The sequence below is a fragment of the Gambusia affinis genome, linkage group LG10, assembly GCF_019740435.1.
Source record: "Gambusia affinis linkage group LG10, SWU_Gaff_1.0, whole genome shotgun sequence".
NCBI classification, from domain to species: domain Eukaryota; kingdom Metazoa; phylum Chordata; class Actinopteri; order Cyprinodontiformes; family Poeciliidae; genus Gambusia; species Gambusia affinis.
Genome location: NC_057877.1, coordinates 22,736,962 through 22,747,843, shown reverse-complemented (window position 1 = coordinate 22,747,843; position 10,882 = coordinate 22,736,962). Strand labels below are relative to the sequence as shown.

The 10,882-nt window shown below is 36.5% G+C and overlaps 1 protein-coding gene across 1 annotated transcript; it reads right to left on the bottom strand.

Moving 5' to 3' along the window:
• Nucleotides 1-1,507: 1,507 nt before the first annotated feature.
• On the bottom strand, nt 1,508-4,344 carry jund (JunD proto-oncogene, AP-1 transcription factor subunit). Its single transcript, XM_044130455.1, has one exon. The coding sequence runs from the start codon at nt 4,111-4,113 to the stop codon at nt 3,292-3,294; it is 822 nt and encodes a 273-aa protein (XP_043986390.1). The 5' UTR covers nt 4,114-4,344; the 3' UTR covers nt 1,508-3,291.
• Between the last annotated feature and the right edge of the window lie 6,538 nt (nt 4,345-10,882).

Sequence of the window (10,882 nt, the reverse complement as noted above, 5' to 3'; positions counted from 1 at the left end):
AACATTCATATTGACAACAGTTAAAAATATATTCAAAACATAAAATTACTCATGAGTAGGGTGACCAGATTTGGGTTTGTGAAAAGTAAGACACCCCCCGGACATTTTTTTAGGTCTGAAGAGTAGGACATGTCCGGGAAAAAGAGGACGTCTGGTCACACTCATGAGACATTGTACATGAATATATTTGACTAAAGAAAACGCCACAGTTAAAAACAGTAACGAAAAAAGGGGAGGAGCTGTTCAGTGATGGCATAGTTACTTTGAAAAAGTAACTCATCAGATTACTCCTTGAAAAAGTAACTTAGTTAGATTACTGACTACTTGATTTGGAAAGTAACTAAGTTACATTAAAAGTAACTTTTTTAGTTACTTTCAGCAGCTGCTAACAACAATGTGTTAGCATTTAGTGAACTGGAAATAAGACAAAACTAACTTATAAGTAACTTTTCAGCAAGGTAAATTAGGATTGTTTTTTTTTTTCTTTTAATAATCTTTGGCAGTTATTTTCTGATTTCCATCAGAATTATTTTCCTTTTCTCTAATATTGTAACAGGATTTACATTTAACATAAACACCTGCATCAAAAGGGAACATTTTTAAACATTAAATCCTTAATGTTCTTTTCCTTTGCCAATTGAACTCAGTCTCACATTTGAAAATTTCACAAAGTTTTTGTTCTATATTTTACCTTTATTTAACCAGGAATGTCCCATTGATATTAAAAACCTCTTTTTCAAGTGCTATCCATTCACACTTAGTCCTAAATCTAAAATAAGCTCTATATAAAGCAAATCAACCATCTTTAGTCAATGAAATATCAATTTAACAGATGAGAAAAGTTTCTGTAAAAGGTGAAGATTTTTTTTTTCATCCCTAATTCAAATATAACAAAACAGTGTTTGATTTAAAAAAGTATTTATTTAGGATTTGGATTACGTCTTTGATCAAATTAATCCCTACATGCTGTTTTGCGTCATAACATTACGATAAATTAGTCTAATTAAATCTTTTTAATCTTGTAGTTTTAATATTTGGCCACCAGGGGGAGTAAAACGTCCATCTGAAAATAAAGTGTGAATTTTCTAGAAATATTACAAAATGTAGATTTCACTAATTAGGGATTCATTAAAGGAGCAGCCATTATCTGACCAATTATCAGGAGTAATGAGTGTCCTAATATTAGGATTTTACAAATGAAGGTGTAGTCAGTTTCTGCTCTAAAAATAATAAATTTAATAGGAGTTAAATATGTTTTTACATGAAGATGCACCATTTAGGGTTTTTCTAGTTTTCATTGAGGTTTGGTCTATCAATTTTATTTATTCTCATAAAAGAGAAAACAGAATATGAAGAAATTTTAAGGTAATTTCCATGTTTGTATCAGATTTTTTCATTTGGCTCAAAAAGAAAAACACCAGTTATATTGTTCATATTAAGTGTCAAACATGTATTTCAGTCAAAACCCTAACCCTAAACATAAAAAATGACCAAACGTGGAGCAAAATGTTGATTGCTGAGCAGCATTTTAATTGAAAACATGACAGCATCAAGCCAAAACTAACCGTAAGCTACAGGTGATAGCAACAGAAAGGTTACGGCTTTTCACATTTATTTTCATTTTTAAACAAAACACGCTGAAATATGCCCGAGTAAAAAAAAAATAGACAAAATACACACATGTAAAGGTAAATAAGATAAAAACAAGAGAAACTTGTGCCCCGTTCCACACAGCTCAGGGCAACATTCGAGTTTGTCCAATACATGCAAACATTTCCCTACAGAAATACAGAAGATAAATAGGTTATATACTGAGATTATCTCATACCAACCGAAAGTTTATTATTTTCTTACAACAACCTCCTTTATGATGAGGGTAAATGTGCATAATCGTGTAGAAATATCCGTTTGGTCCAGCTTTGAGATTGTATACAGTCAAAGTAAACATTTTAAAGAACTGGAAATCGAGAAACCATTAAAAGATTCCCCTTTCTCCCACTAGCAAACACACATACGAGGTAGAACAGGATTCCAAATTAGGCAGAAGGCATCTTCGTTCTGGATGGAATCTAATAAATTAGTCCTATAGATAAGGATATGTATTTAAAAGAAAAAGCTAGGAATAACATTATTCCATTTTGTCTGGTCAATAACACTGTTAAAGTTAATTTTGTTGAGTTATTTTCTACCTCGTATGCTTACGTTTCACCAATCCTACTTAGTATTAGCTTTTAGCCCAAGTGGAATTTGGTTCAGATGCCGACTTCCTGTTACACCCACCAGGAAACACTAAGAGTTCCCATTCAGATTTGGTTTAAAATCAGAAATAAAGGGCCAAAGCTTAAAAGCAACCACAGAAAATTTGCTTAAATTCATTAGCAAACAGTTACTTTGTGCATGAAATGTGAGCCCACCTTAGACACAAACAATAGAAAAGCTTAACCTGGTAGATTTAAAGCTGCAGTATGAAGCTTTTGAAAAAAAAATTTTTTTTTTGTTTTTTTTACATATTTGTTAAAACTGTCACCGTGTTGTTACAGTTTGGAATAAGACAGATAAGCAGTAAAAAGATCCTCCCTGTCCTACTATTGCTGTCTGTCCTCTCCTGTCCAAAAGCAACCAATCGGAGCCAGGAGGAGGGTCTTACCGCTGACAATCAACCTTATGTCTTCACTAATGGAAGTGAATCAACTTATTGTTACAGGAAAACTGTTTATCAACCATCATTGGCAGCCATCTTAACTAGCTTGAGCATTCACAACAGTCCAACAGTCTACAGTTTATAGAGGGTGATTGACAGCGCTAAAACCCACCTCTTGGCTCTGATTGGTTGTTTCTAGGAGCTCAATTTTTTCTGATTAGCTGTATCATATCGTACAGTCATAACATAGTGACATCTGCATCAAATATGTAAAAGTAATTTTTACATATATATTTATATGAAAGTTACACTGCAGCTTTAAGTAGTGAATATGTTAATTTCTTTTGTGTATTTACAACTAGAACTTTAGGCAGTTCTTTTGAGTCTCAAATTAAATTTTAAATAATCTGAAATCTTTAAAATGAGTCAACTCACAATAAACAGACTCACAAATTTAAGACTTTTAGGTTAAGTGTTCTTTAACAGCTGCTTGATTCGCATGTTCCTCGGGCCGGCTCAGTGATGGCCGGCTGACGTCGCCTGGCAGAATGGGGCGAATCATCGGGGGCTACATACGATACAGAAGAACCAACACGTTTAAAGTCTGTGGAGCTTATTAGCTGTTCGGCGGTTCCGGTCTGGTTCTGCCGTCAGTGCACTTGGACTTCGTGTGGTAACATCTGGCAGCCGCTGTTGACGTGGGTGAGGACCTTCTGCTTTAACTGGGCCACCTGCTCTCTCAGCAGGCTGGCGGTGGAAGCCAGGTCGGTGTTCTGGGTTTTCAGCGTCTTCACCTTGTCCTCCAGCCGTGAAATCCGCTCCAGTTTGCGCCTCCGACATTTGGAGGCGGCGATCCGGTTTCTGAGCCGCTTCCGCTCGGCTTTGATCCGCTCTTGCGAGTCCATGTCGACGGGAGAGAGAGGCGGGCTCTCCCCGAAGCTCTGGACGTCGGGTACCGTCTGGGGCTCCTCCTTCGGCGGCTGTACCCGGGAGAGCTCCGGCTGGAGCGGGGCTGCCCCCAGGTGATGTGACGGAGGGGGCGGAAAGGGAACAGTGTCCGTGGAGTAGTTGACAGTGGTTCCCAGCGGCCCACTGCCGTAGCTGTTCAGGTTTGTGTACACCGGTAGGTCCGGCTGTACGGTCACCGGGGGGATGTTCGCCCCGAGATCCAGGCTGCCGTTAGTCGGGGCGGTTCCGTTCAGCTGGTTCTGCTTGTGTAGGTCCTCCAGCGCCTTCACGAAGCCCTCGGCGAACTCCTGCTCATCCGTCACTGTCTTCGGGTAGAGGAACTGGGAGCTGGTCGGCGTCGTGGTGACCAGTCCGTTGGACTGGATGATAAGCCTCTCCAGCTCAGGAGAGGCCAGCTTGAGCAGACCCAGATCGGGAGAGTTGAGGAGACTCTCGGCGTCGCGGAGATGCGGTTTGAGGTCTGCGTCGTCCACCAGGGTCAGATTGATGTCCTTCTTCATCATTATTTCCGAGTGTTCGCTGATAATGGTAGCCTGCTCGACACTTCTTCAGAGCGGTGTCCTGTCCATACCCTCAGAAATGACCTGCGGTGTGAGATATATCTGCGGGTAAATGTCTGTTTTGTCCTCCCTGAGCCTGGAGCTCCCGTCAGCCCGATCAACTGAAGCAGAATGTTCGCTGCACGCTCCGCCTCGAGCGCTTTTACACGGTTACGTTCCATTATGTCACGTCACGGCACGCGCATTGGACAAAAATTACCTTCTCCCCACAACGTTATTTGACTACAGACAGAAACAGAGGAGAATAAACGACAGAGGTCTCACTCTGGAGGTATTTTCAAAACCAAACAATACTTGGCTGATTTTTCGCGTGTGTTTTTTATGTTTTTTCACATCTTTTGTTATGAATGCCTATACAGCAGTATGCACAATTAATATTTTATTTCAATTTTAAAATAACTTCATATTAGGATCGCAGGATACTGTCAGTGTTTTGGCAACTAAAAAGCAAAAGCAGAAAAGGTTTAGTTTGGCTTAGTGTCAGACAGTGAGAAAAACAATAATTATGCCTTTTTAAAGTGTATATCTACTGCATATTGTTGCATTTATACTATCTGAACTGGTTAGTTCAGTTCAGATTATTTTCCCCAAAGGGCAACTAGCTGCTCAGTCAGTTACACACTAAAACATGCAGACTCATCAGTCTTCTTACTGATTTTACTTTACTTTTATTGCTGTGTTACATCCCGTTTAATGTTAATTTTCATTAAACACTGCAACCTATTTTAAATTTACTCATTTAAATTGTAAACCTTTTTTTAAAATCCTATAATTTTTGCTGTTTTTGTATGCTGTTGTGACAAATGAGCTTCCCTATGATCATCCCAGATTTAAATATCAAAGAATATTTATAAAATTTATTGGTATTCGCTCGAGAACCAACTGGAGCCTCATTGCTTAGTTAAAAACCAGCACAAAGTTTGCCATTTTAAAGAGAAGTACTTTTTTAAATTTTCAGGTCCCAGCAAGACATTAAGTCATACACAGATTATGTTACTTTCTCAAAAATAACACAAAAGCCAATGGCAAGCTTTGACTGCAATTCTGAACTGTAGCTTTCTAAAAATGACATAAATCACAATATAAATTCAGTTTTAAAGCAGCGCCTTATGTTACGTGACAATTTTAACTCGACAAACTCAACCTGTTAACAGACCACGCCCTGTTCTGTACCGCCGGTGAACAGGTAAAACATGTATATTCTTCCTCTGAACTTTATGTTCTGACCTCAAACATACAATAAGAACTGTTAAAATGACTTAAAAACATGTTAAATCTTTTTAGATTTAACATGTGATTTAAGATGACCTTTTCGCTCAGTTAATTTAAAGCCCCGTTTCCCTTTAGATCCAGCTAGATTGGCCTCTTATCCAGAGCTGCGCATGTGTTTGTTATAAACGATCTTTGATGTTAGCCTCTGTTGCCATGGTAAAGAGGAATAAAGTACAAACAGTGAACAAACTCGCTGTGGTTTCATGCTATCACGAAAATCTACAGTTACACGCCATGATTTTTAAACAAATGAAACGTTCAAAACAAGTTAGTCACCTCTATAATAAGAAATATATTCATAAAATATGATAATGCAAAATTAAATTAGTTTAATTCAAATCCAGAAAAATAGAATAATACAGAAGACTCAAATTAATTTGAGCTTTAAAAGTTTGTAAGTGTGAGTGTAGGTTTAACCTTTTCATTTTGATTTTAAAAAATGGTAATACATTTAGGGATGCCCAGATGTTTTATTACACAAAAGAAAGTTGTGCTGAACTGTAAAAGTTGCTAATTGTGACATATTTGCATTGACAGAGTTCACCCAGACAAGACTGCTCACTTCTCTTTTAAGCCCCCCGGTTAAGACGTTTTGTTTCTAGACGTCAGCATTCGGGGAAGTTGAGCCTGGTTTGGTTTCGACATTTCCTCTGGTCAATGAACTGCACTACTGTTTTGGTTTCTAGCTAAGATTTGGTCTCAGACCCAACAGTCACAACACTTAAATGTGTTTTTTCCACTGTGCAGTTTCCAAGTTTCTATTTTGGAGTGACACAATTTCCCTTTCTAGTATGGAACCAAAATAGCATTCACTTTTAATTTCTGTATTTAACAACATGGGTGAATTTTAAACCCTCTCTGGTAAACCTCGTGGATATTTCAAACCATCTATATCAGGTCTTTGTAAATATCTTTTCTGCACCATCCTATTACGCAGATAATCAATATTGGAATAAAGGCCTTTGTTTTCCTCTTTAAATTTCAGCTTGCATTGGGCAGGTCTGTGCGTCACAGGTAGGCCCCATCCATCGCTGTAAAGCTTTGTGCGGGCGGATCACATGGTGCACCCTGTGATGTCACATCTCTGGCGGAAATGGAGGTGGATGTGTGTGTCTGGGGAAGGGGGAGAGGAAGGGTAACCAACAGGGGAGAGATACTTTGGTATTAAAGCTGTTTCTCAGACTACAGTGGGGGTGCTGGGCCTGCAGGCGGTAGCTGGGAAACGATGTATTTATGTCACACACACACACACACACACACACACACCGCAGCGTTTCTCATTGTTTCCCCTTTGAGAATAACACAGAATACAAACAAAATGCACGGAAAAGATAAAAACGTGACCTTTTACAACAACTGCATTTGTGTGTTTTGTACATGTTGCTCATGAATAAATACGGTAAAATGTGGTAAAAATAACCTTCAAACTGTAAAAGATTTTCTGTAAACAATGACTGTTAAACAGTAAAAGAATAGAGGATGTTGAAATACATATTTTATGGGGGGGGAAAACAATAACAATTAGCTGCTATCAATGTTTTAAATGCCTCAATGATCCAATTATGAAACAATTGTGAAACAACATTCAGTAACAGACATTACATTTTATCGAGTGCCATAATCAGAAACACCAATACACATCAAATATGTTGGTCAATATTCAATTTATTACGATGCAAAAGCAACTCTGAACAGGTGGCTTTTAGTCTTGATTTCAAGGAACTCGGTGTTTCAGCTGGTTTTCAGTTTTCTGGACGTTTCTTCCAGAAGCTGAATGCTGCTTTTTTATTTCCACAAGGTACTTGTAAGCAGTGCCTACAGAAAATATTCAAACCCATTGAGCTTTTTATTTCACATTTTGTTATATTACATCAAACTTCTGTGTATTGTTTTGAGGCCAACAAAAAGCCATATACAATTGGGAGGTGGAAGAAAAATCTTTCATCGTTTATGAAGGATTTTTGCAAGTAAAAAGGAAAAGTGTGGAATTCATTTGTACTCAACCCTTTTGAGTTAATAGTTTGGAGAATCATTATCACGTTTTGGTTGACTGAGAACCCAAATGCAGAGACTTCTGTGCCAGTAACAGAATAATTTAATAGTAAAAAATATAAAAGAAAACTTACAAAGAATTGGAAATGATAACCAGCAAGCAATGGTGGAGAATCCAGCAGTGGGAGAGATAAACAGAGAAACATAAAGTCTAAGGAATGTGATTGCTGCCAATATGCAGGTGGTTGATTTCAAACATGGAGCAACAGGGAGAGAATTAAAAGGATCAACAACAAAAAGTGCAAAAAGCCTGAAAAATAAGGTAGGAGAAATAAATAGAAGAAGCAGAACATAAGAAAAACCCTTGGAAACTAAATATAAAATGAACACACACAGCCCGGCCTTTAAAGCCAAACATACATACAAATATAAATAACCAGAAAGTGATCAAAGTACAAAATGATACCCAAAACTCGAACATCTCAGGATAATGACAGCCATCTGTTGCTACAAGTTGAGTAAATTTACACATAGACTCAGATTTCTGCTGATTCTACTTTGAAAAACTAGTCCAGCCTGAGTCAGAGTGAATGGAGATGTTTCAAGTCTTTGCACAAATTCTGAATTTGATTTCTATCTGGGGATTTTCTGGCACATTCAATCACATGAATATGATTATATCTGAACATTTCCATGGCAGCTCTGTTTGCAGGTTTAGGTTAGTTATGCTGCTGGAAGGTTAACATACGCTGCACTCTCAAGTCTTTTACGTCCTCAAACAGGTCTAATTTCACCATTAATTTGTCTTCATTCTTCTGCTATTATTTTTTATCAGCTTCCCTATCTGTACTGAAGAAAAACAATCACCCAGCATTATGCTGCCCCCACCATGTTTCACCTTGGAGAAGGTGTGGGTGGTCTGCAATGTTAGTTTCTTCCATACTTATTTTGCATGTAGGCCTAAAAAGCATAATTTTGGTTTATTCTGACTGGAACAATGTGTCTCACATGTTAGTTGTGTCTCTTACATTTTTTTTCCTTTATCCTCTTCATTATGTATGACAGCTGGATTTTTTTTTTTCTCAAATTGGGTTTTGTGTGGGACACCTTATCGATGGTTTTTTAACTTTCTAACTATTTCTTTGGTAGTAGCTATTGAACATTAAGATTTTATCTACTTTCTTGTAGCCATTTCCTGACCTATAAAGATCAACAACACATTTGCTGTACTAACTGGAACCAACATTTAGTTTGGTGAAGATTATGAATCCAGAGAAACCCCCACTAGTTTATAAATTATGGACTACTTATTCTTATTCTTATTAAACATGGGGAACCAATATGTAGCTTTACACTTTAACCTTTTTGTCTTTCATTTGGTTTGTTGTTTTGTTTGTATTCTTTCTAATTCATGTAAAGCACTTTGAACTGCCCTGTTTCTGGAAATGTGCTGTATAAATAAATCTACCTTATCGTACCTTGTATGCCATGTTCACACGTCATATTAAGCTCTTACCCTACTGAATCTGGAAGATATGGATTCAGTAAGATTTCACAATTTTATGAAAGTGATCTGGATAAAAATTGTTATTTCTTAACCCTTAACCTCTCCACCTCTTACCAGTAGTGATTAAATGTACATAAATTATAAAATGTTCAAAATGAGAAAATATATATATATATATTTCCATGGTTTTTTTAAAACAGACTTTTATGGGGCGCCAATACTTATGGAAGCTGCTTATCTACAAAAAAATTGCCAAAAAAATCCAAAGCAAATTCCTTACACTGATATATAAAGTTGGGTAAAAGGTGATTTCCAATTTATTTATGAATTTATCCCAAAGCGTTTCACACAATGAGATGCCAACATGTTGACGTTGGACTTTTCTGAACAGTTGATGTTCTGATTGGAAAATCAGGATTTTATTTCCAAAGTTTCTACATCAGCTGATTCAGCTTTTCCTTAAAATGCTAATATTCCCTGACAGGTGAAAAAAAAAAAGAAGAAAAAAACCGAGAGAACCGACAAAGAATTAACCAGGTGAAAAATAAACATTGCTCGTAATGTTACATTGTAATCCAGTACTAACATCCAGCTCACAGTAATCAGTCAGATGACTAATGTATCTTTTAAATATGAGTCAGATTTAAATTGTGAAGAACATTAAGATTTCCAGAGGATTTGTCATCCCACTTTCTGAATTAGAGCTGCATGTTCAGACAAATTGTGATGAATCGCAGTCAGAAATGTTTGGCATCAGTGAGAATGATTCAACTTCCACCCTGCCCAAAGGAAATCATTTTTATTATTTTTGTTTGTTTTTGTCTCTACTGGGTTGAGCAACATGTAGCTGATATGTGGTGGGTTAGAAATGTAATTAAATTAAACGAGCAGAGCAGATGTGAACAGTTCTGAGGCGTCCATTACCTGGTTCTTTAAGAGTCCTTTCAAGTAAATGAAGAACAAAAAGGAAACATTTTGTTGTTTTTATTGTTGTGCTTACAAATGGTTTGATTAGTGAGAATGGGCGTGAATAAATAAAAGCTTAAAATGTCTAAAGGTAATAAAGTGTTCAGACTTGATTTAGCTCCTGAACTACACATGTGACTCTTTGGTACAGAAACAAAACTGAAACCTTACATCTTGTTTCCTTTGTCACACTCACCTTTTCATGCAAACTCTGGAGGTTTATTGAGCAACATTGTTTCGATATTTTGTTTGTAAAACTGATGACTGCTACGAAAGCTAATGTGGCTTTTAGATTCTGTTTATAAAAGAAAATCTAAAAATATCTGCGAGCTCTACAATTGTTTCCGAGATAGATGTCTGACTCCCGTGTCACATATGGTTCAGTTTTTACAGACCAGATCACAGTTTCATCTACAACTGTGATGGTTTTCTCTCCCACTCAATCTCCATCGTAAACGTTTCTATGATCTATTTTAATCTGCAAGAACTTCTGATGTCTAAATCTACCATTTAACGGGTTAAAAAATGGTTCATGTAATCAATTAAAAAAGCTAACATCAGATTTCTAGTACTTCTGAATCCTACATGCATTTTTAATAATACTTAAGTAGAAATTATGTTGCATTAAAGTCAAAGTTTTCTAATCCAGTTTGTAAAAGATCAAGGACATTTTGAAGATCAAATAAATCTCTTATACTTCTATTATACTGCCATAAGTATTGTTAGGGGAATGAATATTAAATTGACACATATCCAATATTGAAACTTCATAATAAACAGAAACTCTGAAAATTAATGTACAGTTAATCTTTTATTCAAACCAGATCTTTAAAATAACAAGAAATTGTACATTCAATACCAAAGTTTCATGTACTAAACAACAAACTGTACTCTGCTTTATTAAACCTTTTTTAAAATTTAGTAAGAACATCATAATTAATAATGATTATTTGTATTGGTTGGAGAACTAATATT